We start from the raw sequence: 26,172 nt of genomic DNA, 5'->3' as shown, positions 1-26,172 counted from the left end.
GATTAAGTGAGTTGGCCAGGGTCACACAGGTCAAATTTGAACTCAGGTCTTCTTCTTGATTCGAGGTTTAGGGCCCCACCTACTGTGCCACCTGTGCTATTACTACTACGACTATTAGTCACAACTGTCATTTCCACAGTCCTTTGAGGTGCTTTGTGTGCAGCCTCATTTAATTCCCAAGCTGACATGGTCCTCTCCTGCCTGGACCTTGCAATCTCCCGGGAGCTGGGAGACCGTAATCACTCCAAGAACAGCAGGAAAAATAATAATTAGCACATTAAAGTGTGCCTTTGAGCGGGAATTAATGCCTTTTTTCAGAGATGATGAAATTAAGTCTTTTGCAAAAATAATTAAATAAAGTGGAATAATAATGGGGAAAAGGGAAAGTCCAGATAGAGAGCTCTGGTGGGAAATTGGAGGAGGAAGTGGTAAGGTCCAGCTGGGAGAATGAAAGGAGACTTTTTGGAAGAAAAAACAAAGATGAGAAGGGTGTGAGTCTTAAATTGGGAGTCAGAAAGACCCGGGGCTCTATCCTACCTTGATATTTACTATTTCTGCTGTCCTTGGTAAGTCCTTGGCTTTCCTTTTCTGTGAAATGGGGATAATGAAAGCACTTACTAGGTAAGATACTTAGCCTCAGTTTCCTTTTCTGTGAAATGGGGATAATGAAAGCATTTATCTCCTAAGATTATTGTGAGAGAATGTATTTTTGTGAAGTGCTAGGGAGCCATGACCTATAATTAAAGACCTTCTGGGCCTGCAGTGGGGGATGCCCTTTGTGAAGGTTTACAGGAAAAAGAAAGCTTTGCTGGAATATCTAATAATATAGTTTGGCTGAATTGTAGACCACATAAAAAGGGATGATATTGGAATAGGACTGCCAATGGGGTTTGGAGCTGGGTGGTGATGGGGTGTGAATGCTTGGCTTTCATCCTGTTGGCAGTAAGGAATTATGGAAGTTCTTTATTTTATTTTATTATTTATTTATTTATTTCTGACCATGAAATTGGGGATAATGACTTGCCCAAGATCACACAGCTAGGAAGTATTAAGTGTCTGAGATCAGATTTGAACTCAGGTCCTCCTGACTCAAGTCGCTCCAAAAGGTGTTTGATTTATCAAAGGCACCTAAGTTGTACTAAGATCTAGAGCACTAAATCTGAAGTCAGGAAGTCAGGAATAGAAATCTGGCTTCAGAGCCTTAATAACTGTAAGACCCTGGACAAGTCACCCAATCTTTGGCTGCCTCCGTGTTTTCAACCATAAAACGGGGATAATAATAGCACCTACTTTCCTGTTGTTGTTATAAAGATTAAATGAAGTAATATTTATAAAGCTCTGCCCAATTTCACAGGTTGGTAAACTGAGTCACAAAACTTGAATTCGCTTTTGCTTACTCATACCAAGGTCCGTGGGAGATTTTGAGAGTCCTGATTTCCAATATCCGGTGGTTCATGTTTCCTTAGGGGGGAAATGTTTATTCAGTATTTCACTTCATGACATGGATTTTCTTTCTTTCTTTTCTTGTCTCTCCAAGGAAACTCACGAAAGTGCTGAACCATTATGTGGGTAACGCTGAAGACTCCAGCAAGACAGATTTGCTTTTTGCAGCTCTGAAAGCCTTGAAGTACCTCTTCAGATTTATCGTCCAGTCTCGCGTGCTGTACCTGAGGTAAGGAATCATACCTGCCAATTACAGCCATTTGCACCTGTCGATGTGGGCCTGGGAGCTTGAACCTTAGAGCGGGAATCCAGCCTCCTGGCCCACGTATAGATGCTCTGTTGCCCATAAAAGAATACATTTGATTTTGCTTAATATTAATTTTGTCCTGCCCAGCGCACCTAGTATGGTAAATTTAGACAACAAAACTGACCTGTGAACCTTAACTACAACCCTGGAGAGCCAAAGGATTCAACAAAAGCAGATGTTTATATTCAAGGGAAATCGCATGATACTCCCAGCTCTCCCATTAGGCTGCCAAGGTCACTCCCTGTCCTTCAGTTAGTTTGAAAAGATTATATCAATGTCATTTGCTATCATCATAATTTTTTTATAATATGATTGACTTTGATTTCTTGATTATTTATTAAATTTCTTCCTTTCTTCCTTCCTTTCCTTCCTATTCCCCACTCTCCCTCCATTTCTTCATTCTTCCTTTCTCTTTTCTTTTATCTTTTTCTTTCTTTCTTTCCTTTTTTCTTTCTCTCTCTTTCTTTATTACTTTCCTTCCTCCTTTCTTTTATTTTTTTTCTTTCTTTCCTTTTTCTTTTATTTTCTCTTTCTATTTTCCTTCCTTCCTTTCTCTTCTTTTTTTCATTTCTCTTCCTTCCTTCCTTCCTTCCCCTGATTCACTATGAATGAATGAGTGGAAAATTTTTTATCTACCAGGCAGTTATCTCCTATCTTTCCTTCTATTAAAATATATGATCCTAGAGGGCAAGAATCCTGCTTTCAGAGAAGAAGCCTTTTTTTTTTTTTTTTTTTTTGCTTCTCTCAGTAGTCAGCACATAACTAATGCTTTTTCAATGCTTGTTGATTCATCATAACTGGGATTACAAATACATAAGAGAACTAGTCCCTTCCTCCAGGGAGCTTATATTCCAATAAAGCAAATGACTCAAACAGAAGAACAGTGACCCAGAAAGAGAGTGCTGGCCCAAGAGAGTTTGGTGAATGGCGAGTGGAGCCATAAGGGGAACAGTGAACTCTTTCTACAAACCATGGTGGGATGGATTGGATGATGGTGCCTCCCAGGAAGATGGCCAGAAGTGACCTTAGCGTTTAAGCTTTCCAGACTCATTCCGTGTAACGTGTTCATAATGAATCCCTGCCGGCACCTGGTAATTAGCAATCCTTCTGAGTTCTTGTAACTTGTCTGTTCCGCCTCCTGGTCTAGAATTTCACTAGGAGTGAACCCCACACTCACCAGTCTCTACTTGCCAGATCCACCTTTTTCTCCTTTCGTTTTCCCACGTCCTCGCTGCTGTTTTCAATAATTCCTCATATCGAATATTCTCATTCCACAACCACACCTGCAAATTCCTTCAGAGTGAGTGGCAAAAATGAGGTCACGGAGAACTCAGAGGAGGAAGTCTGGCCCTGAGCTCACTTCTCCGGATCCTCGGAGCCACTCTTTTAGCCTCTCAGGGCTTTCATTTCTCTTCTGTAAAATGAGAATCTAATCATGTTTGTCTCGATGACTGCGGGGCTTTGTGGGTTCTTGTGGATCCAACATAATAATGACTTATCACATCGGGAGTGTCACATAAATCTAAGGCTGTGTCCCTTATAACAATGTAATCAAATCTGTCACAAGTCCTTTCTTTCTTTCTTTCTTTCTTTCTTTCTTTCTTTCTTTCTTTCTTTCTTTCTTTCTTTCTTTCTTTCTTTCTTCCTTTCTTCCTTCCTTCTTTTCTTTCTTTCTTTCTTTCTTTCTTTCTTTCTTTCTTTCTTTCTTTCTTTCTTTCTTTCTTTCTTTCTTCAAGTAATAAGAATATCTAGCACTTATGGGGAACTTTGAGGTTTGTGAAACCCTTCAGAAATATTGTCCATTTGATCTTTCCTGGCAGAGGTAGGTGCTTGAACTTCCTAACTCAAGGAAATAGGTGGTGCTGCAGTGGATCTGGGGTCAGAAAGACTCATCTTCCTGAGTTCAAATGTGGTCTCAGGCAATCCTGGACATGTCACTACACCTTGTTTGCCTCCATTTCCTCATCTGTACAATGAGCTGGAAAAGGAAATGCGAGCCCCTCCAGTCTTTGTCCTCCTCCCTCCCCTCCAAATCACCTAATTATAATTTTTAGCATCTCAGCCCAGAGTCTGGAAGGCATTTACCACAGCTCAGCCTTCCGTTATCTCCTCACCTCTCCTGTCTCTCCATGCCCTCTTGACTATCTTTGGCTTAATGTTTCTTGGTTGTGAAGCATCCTCCTTAGAAACTGACCCGTTCTGTGTTCTCTCTGCCAGATCTTGCACCATCTTTTTCAAGCTGAAGGTCTTTTCCTTCCTTTTAACTAAGCTTTTGAAAAACCGCCACTACCCACTTACTCCCTTAAGTGTTTTTGTCAAGATCGTTTGATCTTTTCACCTTACTGAGAAAATACATCCAGTTTCTGTTCACCCATTCAATTCAATACAAGGAGCATTTATTGAGCACCTGTTGTGTGCCAAGCATTGTGCCAAGTTATGGGGATAGAAAGTCTCTGCCCTAAAGATTCCATTCTCCTGCCAGCATTGCCTGCTGGGCACAAAGGATACAAAGCTGGCTGTGGGAAATCATTTTCATCTTTTCCATGTGTTTTTTCTAAGATGTCATATTGTCCCCTGGGCCACCACATCAATTTGTCTCATCATTTCCTTGCTTATCAGGATCACTTATGATTTTATTATCAGAATTTTGATTTTGAGATCCTCTAGGTCCTTTTTCCTTTAGAATTTCTAATTCTGATGTACTAATTATTATTCCTCTGGCCTTTTTGAGATATACTAGTCTCAGATCTAGGAAACACATCTAATAATTCTGATCACTTGCTTCTTGGTCTCAGATCACCCTGTCTACTTTGTGCCAGGCAGTGGGCTAAGCAATTTACAAACATCTCACCTGATATCTGTCTATCTGTATTTTCTATCACCAATTTGTCTATCTGCAGAGCCGTACATCCATGCTTCCATCTACCTATCCATCCATCTATCTAACAACTTATCTATCTATCCAACTCTATGTCTATCCATCTATGTGTCTGTCTATCTATCATCTATTTATCCCTCTACCTATCTATACATCCATTCAACTATATGTCTATCCATCTGTGTCTATCATCTATTTATCTCTCTCTCTATCCATCCATCCAATTATATGTCTATCCATCTATATGTCTATCATCTATTTATCTATCTACTTAAATATCCATCCATCCAGCTATATGTCTATCAATCTATGTGTCTATCTATCTGTCATCTATCTATTTATCTACCTTCCTAACTATCCATCCATCCATCTCTGTGTCTGAATGTATATCTCTCCATCTGCCTGTGTCTCTATCTCATTGTGGTTGATGTAGGGATGTAGGGATGTGGATAGTGGGGCAGGTACAGGTTACTCCTGAAGTGTTTTCCAATGCTGAGATTCAGGGATGCTATAATTAGGATCTGGGAACCTTCCCTTCAACATCTCAATCACCAAGGAGAAGCCCGGCCATAAAAACAGCACTACCGGATGTCATCATGAAAAACTCCAGACTCTCCCTTTTCCCAGCCTAGCCCCTATTAACATATTGCACACTCCCCTCCAGGTGGTGGACAACTCCTCGCAGCTAATTCCTTTGTCTCCCCTCCATACTTGCTAGAATTATGCATTCTGACCATGGCATCCTTAGTAGGGCCACTATCTCTCCTGCCATTGCTTCCTACGATACTGAGGGCCTTGAGCATATGCCCTATTTCCCTTTCCAGAACCTAGTGAAACTAAGTATACCCTGGTCTGCCATCTGCCTTGAATTAAATCCCTTTTTATGTATTATGTGTCCAGATTAGTGGGAAGTCCCTTTAGAGCAAGGACCATCTCTGGGTCCCCAGAACTTAATAACTAGTTTGCCATTCCATGATTGCCCAGCCAGAGACTGTGTACAGAATAGCAGTTATGAAATTATTTCCCTGATTTCCTCCAGATTTTAAGTGTTTTGGGTTATTCAGAGAGATCCTGTAAAATCTAAAAGAATCATATTAAGAGATAAAACTTATATAGTACTCTAAGATTCGTAAAATGTCTTACATATATGATTTCATTTGATCTTCACAACTTCCCTGAAAGGTAGATTCTATTATTACCTCTTTTCTACCAATGTGAAAATTGAGGCAAATAGAGGTTAAATAACTTAGAAAATCTGAAAGAATCATATTAAAAGATAATATATCTTTTATATTATATATTTGCTTTTATATATATAAAATATATATTTATATAGCACTCTAAGATTGGCAAAATGCCTTACAAATATGATTTCATTTGACTTCACAACTTCTCTGAAAGGTAGTTGCTATTATTACCTCCTTTCAACAGATAAAGAAACTGAGGCAGGCCGAGATTAAATAACTTGTTTACAATAACACAGCTAATATTAGCTGAGGCTGGATTTGAACTCAGCTCTTCCTAATTCCAGATCTGCCTTTTGCTTTCAATAAGGTAATGGACACGCCCCAGATTTGTGGATATGGTTATATTTGAGTTTAATTATTCCCTTACTCTCTCCTCTTTTTTCCTTCAGATTTTATGGTCAAAGTGAAGATGGGGATGAATTTAACAATGCAATTCGCCATCTATTTCTTTCCTTTAATAATCTAATGGACAGACCCCTGGAAGAAGCTGTTAAGATCAAGGTTGGTATGATATTCACAGATATAACTTGTCTTAGAGACTGAGTGTGTTGTCTAGTGATCGATTTTTATTTTATTTTATTTTTGCCAAAAAGAATCAAATTTCTAGTACACTAGGAGAGCTCCTTGTGCTTCATGCACCTGTTTTACATAAAATATACTTGCACACATGTCTTTGCTTTCTTTGTTGATACATGTAAATTAAGACAATTGTTAAGGGTGCCATTACACAGTCGTCTTATCCCTGGAGAGTCTCCCCTTCAAGAGAGTCAAGTATTTGTAACTGTCGTTGCTATCATTCAGCTTTCATTCATTGTTCATTCATTCATTCATTCATTTCTCTATCATTCATTCAACAAGCAAGCATTGATTATCTCCCTACTATGTGCAAAGCAATGTGCTGATAACTTGGGAAATTTCAAGATGAATAAGACACTTTCTCTGCTTGTGAGATGCTCATAATCTAGTAAAAGAGATGAGTAATAGATGTAGAAATCAAGAAATCAAGGAAAATGGGAAGTATTCAAAAGAGAAGGAGAAAATTCTCTGAGAGTTTTTTTAATAGGATTGTGAGAACCCTGGGACTTTATACTTGAAGCTCATTGGTGCCAGTTCTTTCTTGATGCCATTCTTTGAAAGGTCCCAGAATTAGCATCTTTCTTGGATAAATAGGAAATTTCTTTTTCCAAAAAGAAAATTTTTTCTGCTGATTCTAAGACCAACACTGGGGAATGTTGCTGATGGCTTGGAGAAATCAAACTCTAATTCTTTGTTGGTTATTTGAGATCCAGGGCCCAGTGGGGTCCCTCAAAATCACATACAGATTTTAGGTTGGAAAGCATCTCAAAGGGCACTCCCTTATTTTGTAATTTATTGAAGAACTTAGGAAAGTGAATGCTAGCATCTTATTTAAGCCTAAATTTTAAACAGCTTTTCTTTTTGTTGATTTGCTTTTTGGTCTGGGAGTTTTTAAATATATATTTATTGATATTTTATTTTCACACCATCTATGTTTCCCAATTTGTTTCCCTTTTCCCTTTCTAGGTGATAATTCCTTATAAGAATTTTTTTAAAAAGAGGGACATTACATGCAATACTCTATACCCACCTCTGAAAAGATGAGAGGGAGATAACTTTTCACATGTCTTCTTTGGGATTAAGAATGATCGTTCTAATTTCACCAAATTCAGATTTTGTTCTTTTATTCCTGTTATTCTTTCCATTTCCCAATATATTCCTCCTTTTCTTTTCCAGATGATAATTCCTTATAAGAAAAAGAAAAAGAGGGACATTATATGCAATATTCTGTACCCACTTCTGAAAAAATGAGAGGGAGATGACTTTTCACATGTTTTCTTTGGGATTAAGATTAATCATTTTAATTTCACAGAATTCAGATTTTGTTTTTTTATTCCTATTATTCTTTCTATTGACATAGAAAGAATAATAATAATATTGTTGATATTGTTTTCAAAATAAAAACCCTTTATCCACCTGTCCCTGGAACCTATTCCACACTTCCAGGATCTCATGATTTTCTCTTGGGAATCTCTCTGGCAACAAGACTTGTCATCGGGGAACACGGGTTTGAAGTTTGATGGAGCCCCTCACTATCTGTGGACAAGTCACTTCTTTGTTGCCTCTGGCCCTCACTTCCCTCATCTGTAGGATGAGGGGATTGGTTCGGTTCCAGCTTTCCATGTCTTCCTTTTCTTGCAGGGTGCGGCTCTGAAGTACCTTCCTAATATAATTAATGATGTCAAGATGGTGTTTGATCCTGTTGAACTCAGGTAAAGGAGGGAGTTGGTCATTCAGATGTAGCCAAGATAAAATATGGCCCTGGGGCTGGCGAAGGAGGAGGGTCTCATTACTGATCAGACCAGTGTCTCCCTGAGCACACATGCATACGTGTACCCCCAAACAGACCAAAAATGCACCCCGGCCACGAATAACCTACCTGAGGAAAAGCCATAGGAGCCGTGTGCCCAAGGGCTGAGGGGAGACACAATCCAGGATCTTATTGGCATTAGAGGCAGGAGCATGGCCATTGAGGTGGACCAGGCTATTGCAAGCTCCTGATGAAAGGGGATGTTTTGAGAAGGGGTGAGCCGGAGAAAGATTTCTCTGAGCCTCCGGGACTGCCTCTCTGTGCTCTGTGGACTCCCCATCAACCTAAATCCTAGCAAGGCTGGGAAAGGCCATGCTGGCCCCTGGCAGGGAAGGTGTGTGTGTGTGGGGGGGGGGGGGTGACGGACCAGAGAAGCCCCTGATGGATCTGGTTCTCCTTGCAGCGTCCTCTTCAGCAAATTCATCCAAAGCATCCCTGATAACCAGCTCGTCCGACAGAAGCTGAACTGCATGACCAAGATAGTGGAGAGTCACCTTTTTCACCAGACAGGTGAGTGTTGCCCCAATTCAGCCTGGGAAAAAGCCCTGGATTTGGTTCAAAGGCTAGCTCTGCCATTGGTGACCCTAGGCAATAGCCCAAGTAGGAGCCTCCGACTCCTTCCCTCCTCTTTAAAATGCAGGGGCTGGACTCTATGACCTTCAAGTCTTTTTCTAGCCCTAAATTTGTGGTTCAGTTTCTTCACATAGAGAATAATGGTCCCTAAGGTCACTTCTTAGCTCCAGATCTAAAAGCTCCTGATGAAGGACATGTCGCCATTTCTGAGATTCTGAAATATAGAACCATCACTATGCACCGACCAGCTGTGTAACCTCCAAGTCACCTTTCTAGATCTGTTTCCTCATCCTTAAAATTGGGATGTTGAGACTAAATCTGGATCATTTGTGAACTAGACACTTTGCTAAAAACTGAAAATAGACAGAAATGTCCAAATTTCTTTTTTATTTTATTTTATTTTTCCAAATACATGTAAAACCTTTGCAAAACTTGTGTTCCAACTTCTTCCCTCTCTCTTCTCCTTCCCCCTTCCCCAAGACAGCAAGCAGTCCTATATAGGTTAAACATGTGCAATTCTTCTAAACATATTTCCATATTTGTTGAGCTGCACAAGAAAAATCAGATCAAAAAGGGAAAAAATGTGAGAAAGAAAAAAAAAAAAAAACAACAACAACAAATAGGTGAAAAATTCTGCTTTGATCCAGATTCAGTCTCCATAGTTCTCTCTCTGGATGTCGATGGCTCTTTCCATCACAAGTCTATTGAAATTGCCTTAAATCCAAAGAGCCAACAATGACAAAGTTTCTACTGAAAGAGCTGAATTTTACCATTCCTTCTGGGGGAATGCTTCTGCAGGTGGGGGATTGATGGTTTAGGGAAAATTCTAATGTCCCTAGGAGGCCTTACTTGTCTAGAGCTCAGCGAGGGGTCAGAGATTAAAAATAGGGAATCAGGAGGGATAGTGTCTCAGAGTTAAGGAAGTCAAGGATGTGTCCAAGATGTCATTCCTGTAGAGTCAGGCGGTGAGGGGTGCAATGTCCGCCCAGCCTTCTGGAGCCCCTGACCCTTCTCCCAGAAGAATCAGCAGGGTGCTGGCTAGATGCTTATTGAAGCCTCAAGAATCTGCTCTTCAGGGGAAGCCGAGATCAGATCCTGAGTCTCTGTAACTTCCCAAATACTCAGGGCTTGCATCATCCTTCTGGGAACAACTGGGAATACAGTCTCCTGTATTCCCAGAGCCTCCCCCTGCTCACAGCATGATGGAAAGGCTAGGGCAGACTGTGGGGAGCCTCTAGGCCCTTTCCTGCTGGTATAAGCTCACAGAAGGCAAAGCTGCTTCATTTTGTGCCAGTGCCTGGCTTACACTCGCTCTATTTGGTTTAATTTTGTTGAATTATAAATAACCACAAATTCTGCAAACATTTATTACGCCCCTTGGGTATTTATTTGCATGAGTTCTGAATTCACCACTGTGGGGATAGTGTTTTATGAAGGGCAGTTCCAGCCCTTAAGTTGGTTACAGTCTACAAGGAGACACTGGCACCGATTGTTATAAGCTCTAATATCCCAAGTCTTGTGCAAGATCTGAGGATGTTCTCCACTGAGGCAGTGAAGGTGACAGCCTTGGAATTGGTCTGCTTTGGATGAACTGGACTAAGTCCCTGAGACAGACAGGCTCTGAGCACGTGTGAAGGCAGGATGGTGGGAGGTGCAATAGCCTGGCTCTTCTGTGTCCAGCCGAGACCACCTGGGAGGCGTGATTACCCTTGCTACCTGCTGGGTGACCTCCCTTCTGCCCACAAATGTGGCCCCTGAGCTCAGCATGGAGCCAAAATAGGTGAAGGTTACACTGCAACTGGGGAGTAGAATCCCCAAATGATCACCACGCTCCCAGAGGGAGATAACGATCCCCTTTATTCTCATAAATCTATATAGAGTTAAAAGTGAATTCTTCCACTGGGACCTGGAATCAGTTTGCAAATGATGGTTAGACTGGAAATTCCAACTCCAACATTGCAAAACCTGAGTTTCTATTAATCACATTAATACCTTTAGTTTTAATATATCATTCTGCATCATATATGTCACATATAACATTATATATTTATACTAATAAATATTAGTTTATATTAATTATATTAAACTTAAAAGAAGTATGTCACTTAATTGCTTTCCCTTATCATTCTGCATTATATATGTCATATATAACATATATTAACATATTAGTTTATATTATTTTTTGTTAATTACATTAAACTTTAAAAAGCTTTGTGACTTAAGTTCCTTTCCCTTATCATTCTGCATTAATATGTCACATAACATTATATATGAACATATTAGTTTATATTAATTATATTAATAATATTAAAAGAGCTATGTGACTTAAATTACTTTCCCATATCATTCTGCATTATATATGTCACATATAACATTATACATTAACATATTAGTTTATATTATTCTATATTAATTATATTAAACTTGAAAGAGCTTTGTGATTTTAAGTTACTTCCCTATCCGGGACTCAATTTGGATATTGAACATCTAGTGATCATGTCTTCATGGGTCACAAAGTCCAGATTCACCTTGCCCTCTGATTATGTTTCTGTGTTTACACATTAATTTATGTGAAGAATTATCCCCATTTTGTAGATGATAAGACTAAGCTCGAACATGGTTAATGATTGGCCTTTAGATTTGATTAGTTAGTTAATAGAAATTGATCACTTAGATTAACTAGTGATCAATTGAGGCAAAATTTGAATTTGTCTCCTCACTCCAAGCCTACGATTTGGTTCACTGATTCTCTGCAGAAATTGGATGTTGTGGTTTTTATTTTAAGCACAAGTTGTGGGTGGGGGGGGGAAGGAGTGAGAGAGAAAAAGGGAATGAAATGAGGGTGAGAAAGAAGAGAGAGAGAAGACATAGAAGAGAGGAAAGAAAGGAAAAATGAGAGAGAAGGGGAAAGAGATTGAGGAAGGGAGAGAGAAGACATAGAAGAGAGGAAAGAAAGGAAAAATGAGAGAGAAGGGGAAAGAAATTGAGGAAGGGAGAGAAAAGACATAGAAGAGAGGAAAAAAAGGAAAATGAGAGAGAAGGGGGAAAAGAGATTGAGGAAGGGAGAGAGAAAATATAGAAGAGATGAAAGAGGAAAAATGACAAAGAAGGGGAAAGAGATTGAGGAAGGTTTTGGGAAAAGGAAGGAAGGAAGAGAAGGACCGTAGCTAATCCATGCTGAGGTTGTCCAAGATGGCCCAGCTAGCTTGGTGAGGGCCTGGCCCCATGCAGGGACTCTGGTTTTGACTGAGAACAGAGAGCCTGCACGGATCCAAGTCAGCGGTCGCGTGGTGTCCCCATTTCCTTCCTCAGAGTGCAGAGATGCCCTGCTGCCCCTGCTTATTGACCAGCTCAGCGGCCAGCTCGATGACAACTGCAACAAGCCTGATCTGGAGGCCAGCTCCCAGCTGCTTCGAAACATCCTGGAGGTGCTGGACAGGAAGGATGTGGTGAGTTAGCCCGGACCCAGCCACACTCTGGTCCTCTGTGCACCAGCAGCTCCTGGAGATGTGCACGATGAGCTCCTGGTGGTGTGCATGGAGAGCTCCTGAGGTGTGCATGGAGAGCTCCTGGTGATATGCATGGGGAGCTCCTGGTGGTGTGCATGGAGAGCTCCTGAGGTGGGTATGGAGAGCTCCTGAGGTGTGCATGGAGAGCTCCTGGAAGTGTGCCCAGTGAGGTCCTGAGGTGCATGGAGAGCTCCTGGTGCTGTGCATGGGGAGCTCCAGGTGTTATGCATGGAGAGCTCCCGGTGATGTGCATGGAGAGCTCCTGGAAGTGTGCCCAGTGAGGTCCTGAGGTGCATGGAGAGCTCCTGGTGCTGTGCATGGGGAGCTCCAGGTGTTATGCATGGAGAGCTCCCGGTGATGTGCATGGAGAGCTCCTGAGGTGTGCATGGAGAGCTCCTGAGGTGTGCATGGAGAACTCCTGAGGTGGGTATGGAGAGCTCCTGAGGTGTGCCCGGTGAACTCCTGAGGTGTGCATGGAGAGCTCCTGGTGGTGTGCATGGAGAGCTCCTGGTGCTGTGCATGGAGAGCTCCCGGTGGTGTGCACGGTGAACTCCTGGTGCTGTGCATGGGGAGCTCCAGGTGTTATGCATGGAGGCTCCGGTTGTGCATGGGCCCGGGTGCATGGAAACCCTGGTGGTGTGCATGGAGAACTCCTGAGGTGGGTTGGAAGCCCTGGGTTTGCCCGTGAACCCAGGTGTGCATGGAAACTCCTGGTGGTGTGATAGGCCCTGGTGCTGTCATGGAACCCCGGTGGTGTGCATGGTGAACCCTGGTGCTTTGGGGGCCCATGGGGAAAGCTCCCCGGTGGTGTGATGGAACTCCTGGGTGGGATGGAGCCCCTGAGGTTTATGGAAACTCCTGAGGTGGGTTGGAAACTCCTGAGGTGTGCCGTGAACTCCTAGGTGGCATGGAAGCCCTGGTGCGTGGGAGCTCCCGGTGGTGTGCACGGTGAACTCCTGGTGCTGTGCATGGGGAGCTCCAGGTGTTATGCATGGAGAGCTCCCGGTGGTGTGCATGGAGAGCTCCTGAGGTGTGCATGGAGAGCTCCTGGTGGTGTGCACAGGGAGCTCCCAGCAGCTCTGCAGAGACCAGCTCAACCCCACCCAAGGGCCCAGGGTATCTTTGAGCCCTCTGGTGCAGCTTCTTGGGCAACCTTGCAGTTCAGATCGCCTCCCCCAAGGTTCACGTGCCAGACAGAAAACCAGTGGAGGACCTGCCCTGGAGGAGCTTACACTTTAATGTGGGGAGCTGGGGAATGGCGTGAATAGACTAGATATGTGACAAGAATAAAGTTTAGAAAGTGGAAAAGAAAGGGAAACCAGAATGTTTGCTTCTAGTGGGGCCGGTAGTTGGCACAGGGGATGGAACAATGGTGCTGCAATCAGAAGGATCAAAGTTCAAATCCAGCCTTAGACACTTAATTGCTGTGTGATCCTGGGCGATTGCCTCTACAAATAACAAAAATACTTCTGGGAAAGAGAACTCCAGGGGCTTCCTAACTAAGCCAGATTTTGACAGAATAGTTTCTTGATTCCAGTCCTAACAATTGACTGCACTAATTGCTTAGAAATGTTTAGCAAACTAAATAAAAATCCAGTGCAACACAGATAATGTTAATTTGGGGTTTTCTAACTCAATATGCTGCCCACAGAGATGTATTTTTATTAGAGTGGGATCCTTCTGCTCTAATCCACTCCCCTCAGGTTGTAAGTAAAGAAACTGAGACACAAAGAAAGAAGGCTGCTTGCCAGTAGCTTGACTGTAACCAGTTCATGCAAAATGCAAAGTTATACTCCAAACCCTATAGAATGAGCATTAATATTCTGGTATGATTACTATAAGTTTGTTAAGGAGCAACTAGGGACCCTGTAATGCATGTTGCATGGGGACTGCAGAAAGGAAGATCTGAATTCAAATGCAGCCTCAGACACTCAGTGACCTTATGCAAGTCACTTCATCCTGCTTGCCTCAGTTTCCTCATCTGTAAAATGAACTGGAGAAGGAAATGGCCAACCATTCCAGTGCCTGCCAAGAAAACCCCCAACGCAATCACAAATCAGGGACAACTGAACAACAATAGACTATAAAATATACCCAGCATATAAAAAACTACAACCAATATTATTTTTTTTGCAGATTCAATTGGAATTAAGTGACTTGTAGGGTCACACAGGTAGTAGATATTGAGTGTCTGAGCTGGATTTAAATTTGCAGTACTCTATCCACTGAGCTGTTGTCTAACACTATTTAAACTGAGGACTTGATTTCTAGTCCTAACTCTATAACTGACTAGTTACGGTCATGTAGTAGTTAACTGAGAAATATTTTTGGAATAAATAATAAGTCATCTGCTTTACAACATATTCACAAAGGACTATTTTTCCAGATCTCATATTCGTCATTATCCACTCAGTTGAATACTTGCTCTGATTTTTTTTATCAGTCTCTTTTTCTAAAGGGAAGAAGTCAGTTAGATACTAGGAAGAGGCTGTTGAACGCAGAGCACTCTGGGACATGGCACTATTTCAGTTGTGAAATGCTCAGCCTTCGCTTGTGTTTCTCTCCCAGGGCCCTACCTCGATGCACATCCAGCTGATCATGGAGCGCCTGTTGAGGAGGATCAATCGGACGGTGATTGGGATGAGCCGGCAATCTCCCCACATAGTGAGAACCGTTTTTAAACATTTCTTCAATTTATGTTGATTTATTTTTCTATATGACTTTCATTTCTGAATATAGAGCTTCTCTCCCTACCATGTCAGCTGTCCCCCATAACAAAATAATCAGGGAAAACAACTGAAAGCAGCCACAGATCCTGACATGCATACCCATAGTCCTCTCTACTGCAAAGCAGGGAGTCTCGGGAGAGGTGATTTTTGTCACCTCTTCAGAGAAAACTTGATTTGTTTGGGGTTTTTTTTTTTGCATTTTTTAAAATTTCAAATTTGGAAAAAAATTCATTTTGAACAGTATTTTCTGCTCATTTATCTAACTTTGTTCCTGAATTAGGGTTTTGCACCCAGGCTAGCTTTTGCCCCTTGTAACACTTTTGCATGGAGTGATAACCTCTGTTTGATCTTGCCCTGAGGTTCTTATTCTGGCCTTTCCTTCCTGGGATTAGAACCCACTGAAACCTTGAGGTTTAGAGTGCTACATCTCCAGGGATGCCCTGCCAAGTGTCTCAGATCATACTGCCAGGGATCTCAGAACCCCAAGGCTTGGGTTATCCGATCTGCATCCTGCCCACTGCTGCTCCCAAGGGTTTCCATATGTCTCTGGACAGAGTCTTCAATAGTACATGTGTCACATCTCTAGTCAAGCTAGATGAGGGGAACAGAAGAAAGAATTAGAGAGAGATAGAGGACATGTATTGGTCATCCTGCCATCTAGGGGAGGGAGTGGGGGGAAGGAGGGGAAAAAATGGAACAAAAGGTTTGGCAATTGTCAATGCTGTAAAATTACCCATGCATATAACTTGTAAATCAAAAGCTATTAAAATTTTTTAAAATAATAATAAAATAGAGATTGATAGAGGAAAATAGAGAGCCATAAAAAAAGAAAGAAATCAACAGAGTGATGGATTCTTTGAGAAAAAGACAAATTTAGAATTGCAACTATATCTAAGGAAGATCCATGGGCCATCACCTTTGCAAAGAGCTGGCTCAGAGCAATGGCTTCAGACATCTGCTCATGGCCTTTACTGTTGATCTACCCAGTGTAGTGTACCTAGTGTAGTGTACCCAATGTAGTGTACCCATCGTGTCAGCTGTTACACCATCAGTCACACAGAGGGGATAGCCTATTGCTGGGAGGGGTATAAAGGAGCCAACCCTCTCAAGACCTGAGCACAAACCGAGCCACATTGTCTTGGAGCCCTGTCATCCAACATATTTCCTCTAGAGTAGAATCCCATTGTCCTCAGTCTGATGGCAGTGAAGTTTTCCCAAAGCATCCTGGGAGGGACTCCTCATGTGCGAAACCTCACTTAATGGTCCTTTCTCTTTTCCAGGGCAGCTTTGTGGCTTGCATGACTGCCATCCTCCGGCAGATGGATGATTTCCATTATAACTACTATATCAGCACTTTCAAGACCAGGCAGGATATCATTGTAAGTTGTCATCAGCAAATCCTGCCAGACAGGAAACACTATCCCGGAATCAGAAGCTCCTTGCTTCCAGGCCATTTCACCCATTCTTAAAACTTGCATTTAGATCTATTTATCCAGGCCCATTTCATCACACTGAACACCCATTCTTAAAATTGGTATTCAGATCTTTTTGTCTTAAAATTTTTATTTAGAGACAGGTAGTTGGTGCAATGGTTAGAGCACCAATCCTGAAGTCAGGAGGATCTGAGTTCAAATCTGGCCTCAGACACTTAACACTTCCTGGCTGTGTGGCCCTGGGCAAGTCACTTCTCTCCAATTGCCTCAGCAAAAAAAAAAAAAAATTATTTAGATCTTTTTTTCCTCATGTCATCTTCATTTATATCTCCCATATTCACTCCTTCCTTAGCAAAGGATGATAAAAGCTGTTCAGCATAAGTAACCTGCATATCCACTGAGTGTGAAAATGTATTCAATAAATAATACAAGCACATACCCAAACACACTTGTGTCTGCAGACATAGCAGAGTAAATACACATACAGATGCACATGTATTAACATGCAGAATACGTGCATATTGGTACAATTCCCCCATGGACATATATATATATATAAAATATAAGTGCAGAATATATACATACACATATAATACATAATACAACTACATATATACCAGAATATAGCTGCAAAACATATATACGTATATACATACATGCACATTTTAATATACCACAGAAAAATAGGTGCAAAATCTATATACATATATATATGCATATATTATATACATGTGCACGTATCTATGCACAGAGAATACCAGTATATATATATATATACACACATATATATATTTACATATATACAAATGTATATGTATACGTGTATGTATGCATATGTGTGTATTGTGCACCTATATTCTGCTATATCCACAAATGACAGAGAGAAACACTTTCTACTATCTCTCCTTTAGGACCCAACACGGTCAGTATGAAAACACAGCGTTGCCTTTTGTTTTGTTTTGTGATTCTTTTCAGTTTCGTTGTTGTTATCATGGCGCATATTGTTTTCCTGATTCCGTTTGATTCACTCTGCATCAGTTCCTATAAGTCAGTGGTTCTCAAAGTATGGTCTAGCCTCAAAATCCTGGGAATCTCTGAAACCCTTTTAGAGGAGCTACAAATTCAAAAATAGTTTTTATTCCCAATATGGTAAATGTCTATAAATATAACCCAGATAAACAAAAACGCTTTGGAGAGATCCTCAATCATTTTTAATAGGATAAAGATACTGAAAACAAAAGTTTGAGAACCACTGCTCTAAGTCCTCCTGAGCTTTTCTGTGTTCATCATGTATTTTTCCTAGTATTGGGTATATATGTGTTCCTATAACATCTGCTTTGGTGATTCCCCAAGAAGTAGGCATCTGCTTTATTTCCAGTTCTTTCCTGCCACAGAATGTGCTGTGAGGAATATTTTAGTCCAAGTGGGGGCTTCCTTTCTATCTTTGACTCAGTCTGAGGAGCACTCCTTAAGTACTCCACTATGCCGGGCACTGCGCTGGGTGCTAGAGGGATAAAATGAAAGATGCAGCCGTTCCTCCTGTTGGAGACGTTTCTATTTTACTGGGAAGCCACAGCCTGTAACAGAGAAGCAAACATCTAATGGTGTGAGAAGGAAAGCTGGGAGATGGGCCGTGGGAGGCTCACCTGAGGCGAGCCAGGAAGGGTGCTGGTGAAGAAGTCGTAGATGATGGGGAAGAGGGAGGAAGGAGGTCGGGAATCCTTTGTAAAAGCCCCCAAGAAGGCAGGCAGTGAAATGTCCAGTTCAGGTCTGAGGTGCTTATGGGAATAAGGATGACAAAGGCCTTGGAGCAATTGTAGCAGTTGAGGTCGGAGAGCCTGGGGAGTGCAGCTTCTCTTCCCAAAGCCTCCAGCATCTTGCCTGTCTGGTTTGGGGCAGGACTATAAAAGGGGGATGACATTCTTGACTGCGTGATGCTTTAAAAAAAAAAACATGCAATAAATTCCAAAGGATTATTGTGTTTAACTAGAGGAGCAGCCAGATGGCTCAGTGGGTAGAGTGCTTGACATGGAGTCAGGAACACCTGAATTCAAATCCAGCCTCATGAACTTACTAGCTGTGTGACCCTAGGCAAGTCACATAACCTGTTTGCCTTAATTCATCAAAGGAAAAAATGGCAAGCCATTCATTGTCAAGAAAATTCTATAGAGATGATGGTCCACAGGGTCCCAAAGAGTCAAACATGACTGACGAATGACCAAATAAACAACCATCACTGAGATAAATTATCTAGTCGGGTCAAGGAAACCTGATTCCTTGCTTGGGGATAGTGTCAGGGGTGTTTGCTTCTTCCACCAAGGACAAGGCTGGAGGGGAGAGGCTACTCAGGGTCCCGAGTTCAGATCCCACCTCTGAGGCTTAATGACTTTGGGTGAGTGACCTAAATTCCATGGGACTCAGTTTCCTCATCTGTCAAGTGAGCAGGTTGGACTCTGGGCTCACTTCCTGTGCGGACTATGATCCCACAATCCGGCTGCCATCTCCCTCCCCAGAAGGTGACTAAGGGGAGCCACTAGAAAGGGTGATTTCAGTTCGTTTTTGTTGAGCAATGTAGCCCCCTACAGGACACTTTGGTGATAGCCTTCCACTTCTGTTAAAATACAAAGGATTTATTTGATCTGATCTCTGACCTTTTTTTTCATGTCAAAAACAAGGGACAGAAAGTACGGAACACTCGAGTTCGAATCTCACTTCTGCTGCATCACTAGCTTGTAATACCTCTGAGTCAGTTTCCTTGTCTGTAGAATGGGAACAATGCTACCAGTATTGGATACCTGAGTTATGAGTCTCCAAGCACTTTACAAACCATGCCATATTATATCAATCTGTCTCAGGGGACTGTTTCCCGCTTTATCTTTGGAACTCCAGTGCCTAGCATTATGTCTGACACATAGTAGGTATTTAATTAACGCTTGATGGTTGAGTATTCAGGTGGAGGATTGTAAAACTGATGAAGCCTCTTGTTGAACAGGTAACTTTCTCAGTTGTCCTGCTACCTTGGGGATTATTCAGACTCCCTGCCGCCATGATTCCCTGTCCCGCTGCTTGCCCTTGGCCTGTTCCATTCCTTCTTAGTGTCCCTCTCACAAGGAGATGGTGTATTTTAGTATTTTTGGTTTGTAATAAATAATAAATTAGTATTTTAAGATTAATAATTATATATGTGGCCTCATTTTACCTTCACAACAACTCTGGGAAATGGGTGTTATTATTATTCCCATTTTCCAGATGTGGACACTGAAGATGAGGGAATCTAAAGGACTTTCCCAGTGTCATAAAATTAGTAAAGAGTGGGGTTTGAATTCAGGTAAAAACCAGTGTTCTATGCATGCCCTCTCCTATCTGCCATTAAATCTGACCACCTGACTGCTGTCATTCTTCCTCATTATTAGGTAAGTTCTCCTGACATTAAACAGAAATCAGTCCTTGTGCAGCCCCCATCCTTTCCCCTTCCCTCTAGAGTCAGGTTCTTCCAACAGCCCTTCAGATATTGGAAGACACCTGTCAGATAGCTCAGAGGATAGAGCAGCAGACCTGGAGTCAGGAAGACTCAACTTCCCATCTTCAAATCCGGCCTCAGATACTTCCTAGCCACATGACCCCATGTAGGTCACTTTCCCCAGTTTCCTCATCAGGAAAATGAGCCGGAGAAGGAAATGGCAAACCGTGGTAGTATCTCTGCCAAGAAAACCCCCAGTGGGGCCACGGAGACTCAGACATGACTGAAAAAATAAACAAAATTACGCTCTGCCTCCCAGGCCTTTGCTTATCGAGCTGACCCACCCTCCACATAGCATCATCGGGAGATTACTAGACCTAGATTCAAATTCTGGCACTAGCTGTTGGCTCAGGGGCCTCTACGGCCCTCAGTTTCCTCATCTGTCAAATGAAGATGGCCTCTTGAGGTCCAATCCATGAGATTATGAGTTGATTTTGAGACTTGACATGGTTACCTTCACCTGGACTCTGTCAGCTTCTCTCCAATGAGCTCCTGCAGGAGGCACAGTGGTGCTCACTTGGGGTTTGAGTCCTAGACCACTTATTCTTCATATAATCCTGAACAAGTCACCGAAACTCTCCCTGAGCCTCTTTCCTCCTATTTAGAGCAAATGACCTCTGATGTCCCCACTGGTGGATGGTCTCTTGACTCTCAAGCTCCAGTTCTAGGTAAAACCCCTTCAAAACACTGTAGACAGACATGTAAGCTCTTCGGAGGGTAGTGCTCCTTTTTCTAGGGAATTTCCAAGGTGCAAGACTGTCATAATGCAGTCTAATAGCAACGTATGACATTTGTGAGAAATTTGTACTGAAGAAACCTGTAGGTCAGAAGAAAGCAACATTAAAAATCAATTAAAATACGACCTTTTAAAATTTTTAATCGATGCCTTTAAAAAATCCCATCTTATTTTCAGATTTAACCATTATATTCAAATGAGTATGATTCAAATATACCCATTCTCCCTCTGTGAACTGCACCTGGAGCAAAGATCATCCTAAGCAGAACTCTAATTATGTCACTATACTACTCAATAAACTCCATTGGCTCCCTCCTTCCTGTAGGATTAAGTATGAAATCCCCTTTTTTCCTCCAGTCCCTTCCCACTTTCCTATTTTCTGACACTTTCCTCTCACCCAAGCCAACAGCACACTCACACCGGTCTCTTGCTGTTCATCATACACAATGCTCTGACTCCCAGCTCCATGCTGTTTCACCGACTGTCCCTCCATGACCAGATGCTCTGCTGTGGAGCATGGATTCATGGGAAATCCCCAGCTTCTTTCACAATTCAGCTTAAAACATTAGCTAAGGTCCTGGCCAGCTTTCCTAGCCATAGCATCTTTTCTCTATTTTGTTATTTCTGTTCTTGTTGTCCCCTCCGTTAGAATATAAGCTCTCAACTTTGTTAGCTGGAAAATAGTCTACCTGCAATTTATATACATCTATTTAAGAATTAAATGAGAAGATTTCTGTGCATTTTGTAGCTAGGCTTTAGTGTTTTTAGTCTGTGAACATCTGACTCAGTAAAAAAAAGCGTATTCCTACCCATTGGTCACAACAATAATAACAACCAAAAAAAATAATAATATAAAATAATAAATATGATGATAAGCTCTTTAGGGCAGGGACTGTTTTTTTGGCCTTTATTTTCTCCAGCACCTGATCTGGTACCGATTAATACATATCTGTTCACTCTCTGAAGGCACTTAACACTTTTTGATTGATTCAATGAGATAAAACATCTCACTACAAGAGAATATGTATGTTTCACTCTTTACCCATAGTCCTTTACTACATAATGAAGAGGAAGGAAGGTGACTTTCCTTACTTCTTCTCTGAAGCCAAATTTTGTCATTAAGATTACCCACAACACCTGACTCTCCTTGGCCTGTGTTTTATGCAGGATTTCTTGATGGAAACCTTCATCATGTTCAAAGATCTCATTGGGAAGAATGTGTATCCCCCGGACTGGATGGTCATGAATATGATGCAGAACAGGTAAAGGTGGGAGCTTCTCCAGGAAGAGGCGCTCAGGGCTCTTGTCATGGCGGTCCAAAGGAGCCAAACCTGAGATAGACATCAGGGATGACGCTTCATCCCACCACCTATTGAATGAGTCGAGGTTGGCTGATGGGTCCCCCAACAAAAGGTACTCGGGTGTAATGAAACCTGTTCAAATCCAGTCTCCGATACGTACTGATTGTAGGACCCTGGATGAGCCACTTAAACTTTCAATGTCCCCAAATGACTCTCCAAGACTTTAAATTATAGGTAACAGTTATCAGTCTTGTATAGAGGATAGAGATCACTGCACCAAAGAAATCATGTTTCTGTGACTCTGACTCCCTTCCCTTAAAAATAAAAAACCCAACAATGGGAACTGGTTTCATTTTTCCTTTGCATCTTTGGCAATTAGAAATTGCCGTTTGCATTTAAGAAATGATTACGGAACTGGATGATTAGTAAATGCTCTATTTTAGGTGGCTCACTAGAGAGAATAGAGGTCAAATTCCTGAGTTCAAATTCAGGCTCAGACACTTGCTAGTTGTATAACTCTGGGCAAATCACTCCAATCTGAGACTCAGTTTCCCCATCTAACAAATGAGTGGAGAAGGAAATGGCCAACTGCTCCAGTATCTTTGTCAAGAAAATGCCAAATGGGAACACAAAGAGTTGGACGTGAATGAACTGACAGAACAGCATTTTACTAGGTGCCCTTTGTGGAGCCCTTTATGCTTTTCTAGTGGGCTAAGTAGGTTCAGGGGCCATTGTTATCATCATCTTCATTTTGCAAATGAGAAAAAGGAGCCTGAGAAATGTTAAGTGACTGGTTTATGGCCACACAGTTGGTAAGTGTAGAGCACAGGATTCAAATCCACAACTTTCAGGCATCCACACTAGAATGACCAAGCTGGCTTTTGAACCTCAGAGGAGTGTTATGATGATTGTGGCTGATCTCTGGGCTCCATTCCCACATAGAGTTTCCATGATCCAATGACCAGCGGCGTCCACTTCAATGAATTAATTAGAAAGCTGAGTTTGGAGCCAAAGTTGTAAAAACCCAAGACTAAGGGTCACAATGACTGCCCCTGCCATTTATTAGCTGATTATTTAATCTCTCAGGGCTCCAGTTTCCTCATTTGAAAATAAGACTATAAATCCTTTGATTGTAAACTCCTATTTTTGTATCCTTAGTACCTGGCAAACAGTAGGTACTTAATAGATGCTTGTTGACTTATTGAAAAATAAAACAACATAAACTACATAATGTCTAAGGTCCCTGCCACCGTAAAGGTTCTATGATTCTAGCCAAGACTTCGTGTCTGAATGTGGGGAGGAATCTAGTGACTGTGAGGGCACTTTCTTCACAAGACTGCTTCTTCCCCAGGGTTTTTCTCCGGTCTATAAACCTCTTTGCTGAAGTTCTCACAAAGTTCTTCATGGATCAGGCAAGCTTTGAACTCCAGGTAAGAGACTGTTCCCCTAAATTATTCCTAATCTGGCACTGTGGCCAAGAAAGCCAATCTTTCCATGGTCTTCATGCATCCAGAGGGCCTATTTTTCTGTTTGTTCATTCTCTGAGCTTAGAAAACCCACTTACCTCGCCCCTTCAGGGCAGGAAATGACCACTGGGTTTGGTGGCCTGTGGCCTAGACTTGTAGAAGAACTGAGGGACTTTATGTCTGTCAAATTCTAAAGCTAAATGATTAATATTTTATTTTAGCCTGTGCTATCTTGTATTAATGACTATTAAAATTATTTTGACATAAAGTAGGTCATATTGAATTATATCCGGTACCTTATTTAATGGCATATTATATCATTACATTATTATATATTCTTGCTGTCTCTTTCATTCGAAGGTAAATTCCTTGAAAAGAGGAATTGTTTGCTCATTTTTACTTGTGTCTCTAGTCACTAGTATAGTGATTAGCACATAGTAGGTGCTTGATAAATAGCCTCTAGTACAGTGATTGGCACATAGTAGGTGCTTGATAAATAGCCCCTAGTACAGTGGTTGGCACAGAGTAGGTGCTTGATAAATAGCCCCTAGTACAGTGATTGGCACATAGTAGGTGCTTGATAAATACCTGCTGCTTGCTTGGTTGGTTGCAAGTTATAGTAGCCTCTCTGAACAATAAGCAGCTTTTCTCTATCGATGGATAGGTTGGGGTAGGGAGCTCCCACGTACCTCCCTTCCCTGAATTGTTCATCACACAATCTAGTTAATGAGATCATGGATCATAGATGTAGAACTGGGCAGGACCTCACAATATCCATTCCAAACCCATTACCTCCATTTTTCAGAAGGGAAACTGAGCCCCAGGGAGATGCTGTCACCCAGGTAACCAGGAGTGCCAAAATTTTCACTCAGAAATGTCCAAATGTAGACAACATCCTCCTGTACCAAACTGGTACTATATGTCTCGGTCCCTGGATCTCAACCCTTTCAACAGAGAATGGAGATTGATGATGGTCCTATGAGGAGCAGGCGGCTTTAGTGATTTATTCATGGATTTTCCATTTGTGTCTTTCCACCATGTTTGAGTCTGACCCTTAATTCCTTGCTTTCTGCTTTTCCCACCCCCATCTCCCTGCTGAATCCTCTGTAGCTTTGGAACAATTATTTCCACTTGGCTGTTGCCTTCCTCACCCACGAATCCCTTCAGCTGGAAACCTTCTCTCAAGCCAAGCGCTCCAAAATGATCAAGAAGTAAGTGCCCATGGAGTCCCCATCATGGTGGGCGGAGATCAGGGGTTCTTGCCTGAGGCTGGGATGCATCCTTCTTTGATCCAACAGCCGTTCCCTCTCAGTGGCCATGATGTGGTCCCGCCGTGGGGCACAGGAGAGGCCCCCTCCTTTCCTTGAATGGAAATCATGACCCTTCCTGGAAGGCCTGGAGATGGAACACCTGGTCCTGGAGTCAGAAAGGTCTGGGTTGGAGGGAACATCAGTGTCCCAAGGAGCAAATGTAACCCTGACCTTGGTCGACTTTTAGAGCCCTTCATAAGCTGACTTCCAAGCCTTATTATTCATAACTTCCTTCCACACACTCTATACTTCAGTCTAATGAAAAATAAAAACATGGCGGTCATGAGACTCTTCTTAGAAGAGTTTCAACAAAACTGATACAGGGACAATGGGGCAGATTCACCATAGAGAACTATGGGAGAAGATGGGTAAGAATCCCACCAGATGAGAGAGCATGACTGGGCTAGGGTCATGACGTAACTGTTCACCACTACATCTCACTGAATATAGTCAACAACTGGGAGGTACAGTGGATAGATACTGCATCTGGAGTTGGGCAGACACTGAGCCTCCGTCTGCCTCAGTTGCCTTATCTGTAAAACGGACATGATAATAGCTCCCATCTCCCAGAGTTAATGTGAAAATAAAAAGAAACAGTATTTGTAAACACCTTTCAAACTTTAAAACATCACATAAATGCTGAAGGATGAGGATAAAACCACAGATGTCTGTGTCCAAGTGGCTTCTGTTTTCAAGACTATGTCGTACTCAGCCTGGAACGTTGCCGGCTCGGCTGCTCACCTCTGCTTCTTGATGGCCAAAGTTCTCTGCATTTTTTTTTAAAAAAAAAAGAAGCTATCTCAGTGTATTTTCCATTTTTGTTTTCCCTAAAAAATATTTATACTGATCTTCCTTCCAGATATGGGGATATGAGAAAGGAAATCGGCTTTAGAATCCGGGATATGTGGTATAACTTGGGTGAGTGCAAACCTCCTAAGCGTCTGCTTATTGATCCATATTTGATCATTTCTGGATGTCCCTCTTCCCTCTCTTCCCCTCTCCCCACTCATCAAGGTGTCCAAGAGAGCCAAGGGCTGTTAATGTATTGCAACAATTCCACATTCCCCTGCCCCCCGGGGGTCTCCTGAGAGATGGGGAGCTGAATCCCCGCACATTTCCCTCAGCCAGATCTGAAATCAGCCCTTCTCAGGCTGTGCTGCCCAGGCGGAGGTGATGTCTTTTACCCCCTGGCCCACAAGCAGACCCGCGGCCTTGGGCCATCAAACACATCCTGTGATTGCTCCTTTTCCAAAATCTGTTGGTTTAGCCCCAAACCAGCTTCCTGTCTTTGGCTTCAGTCCTCCACGCCGATCTCACCGGTGTATCTTTGTCTG

The 26,172-nt window shown here is 42.1% G+C and overlaps 1 protein-coding gene across 1 annotated transcript in view; it reads left to right on the top strand.

The window, feature by feature from the left end:
• Window positions 1–26,172, top strand: part of DOCK5 (dedicator of cytokinesis 5) — a 236,457-nt gene that overhangs the window by 160,337 nt on the left and 49,948 nt on the right. The window contains exons 22-32 of the mRNA XM_031949649.1: window positions 1,538–1,672; window positions 6,265–6,376; window positions 8,093–8,163; window positions 8,665–8,771; window positions 12,147–12,283; window positions 14,912–15,007; window positions 16,353–16,451; window positions 21,929–22,023; window positions 23,414–23,492; window positions 24,639–24,739; window positions 25,698–25,756. Coding sequence (XP_031805509.1) covers window positions 1,538–1,672; window positions 6,265–6,376; window positions 8,093–8,163; window positions 8,665–8,771; window positions 12,147–12,283; window positions 14,912–15,007; window positions 16,353–16,451; window positions 21,929–22,023; window positions 23,414–23,492; window positions 24,639–24,739; window positions 25,698–25,756 — 1,091 coding nt within the window. The remainder of the gene's footprint in view (window positions 1–1,537; window positions 1,673–6,264; window positions 6,377–8,092; window positions 8,164–8,664; window positions 8,772–12,146; window positions 12,284–14,911; window positions 15,008–16,352; window positions 16,452–21,928; window positions 22,024–23,413; window positions 23,493–24,638; window positions 24,740–25,697; window positions 25,757–26,172) is intronic.

This window comes from Sarcophilus harrisii, chromosome 2 (assembly GCF_902635505.1).
Source record: "Sarcophilus harrisii chromosome 2, mSarHar1.11, whole genome shotgun sequence".
Classification (NCBI taxonomy): domain Eukaryota; kingdom Metazoa; phylum Chordata; class Mammalia; order Dasyuromorphia; family Dasyuridae; genus Sarcophilus; species Sarcophilus harrisii.
This window is presented reverse-complemented; position numbering and strand designations above follow the sequence as displayed.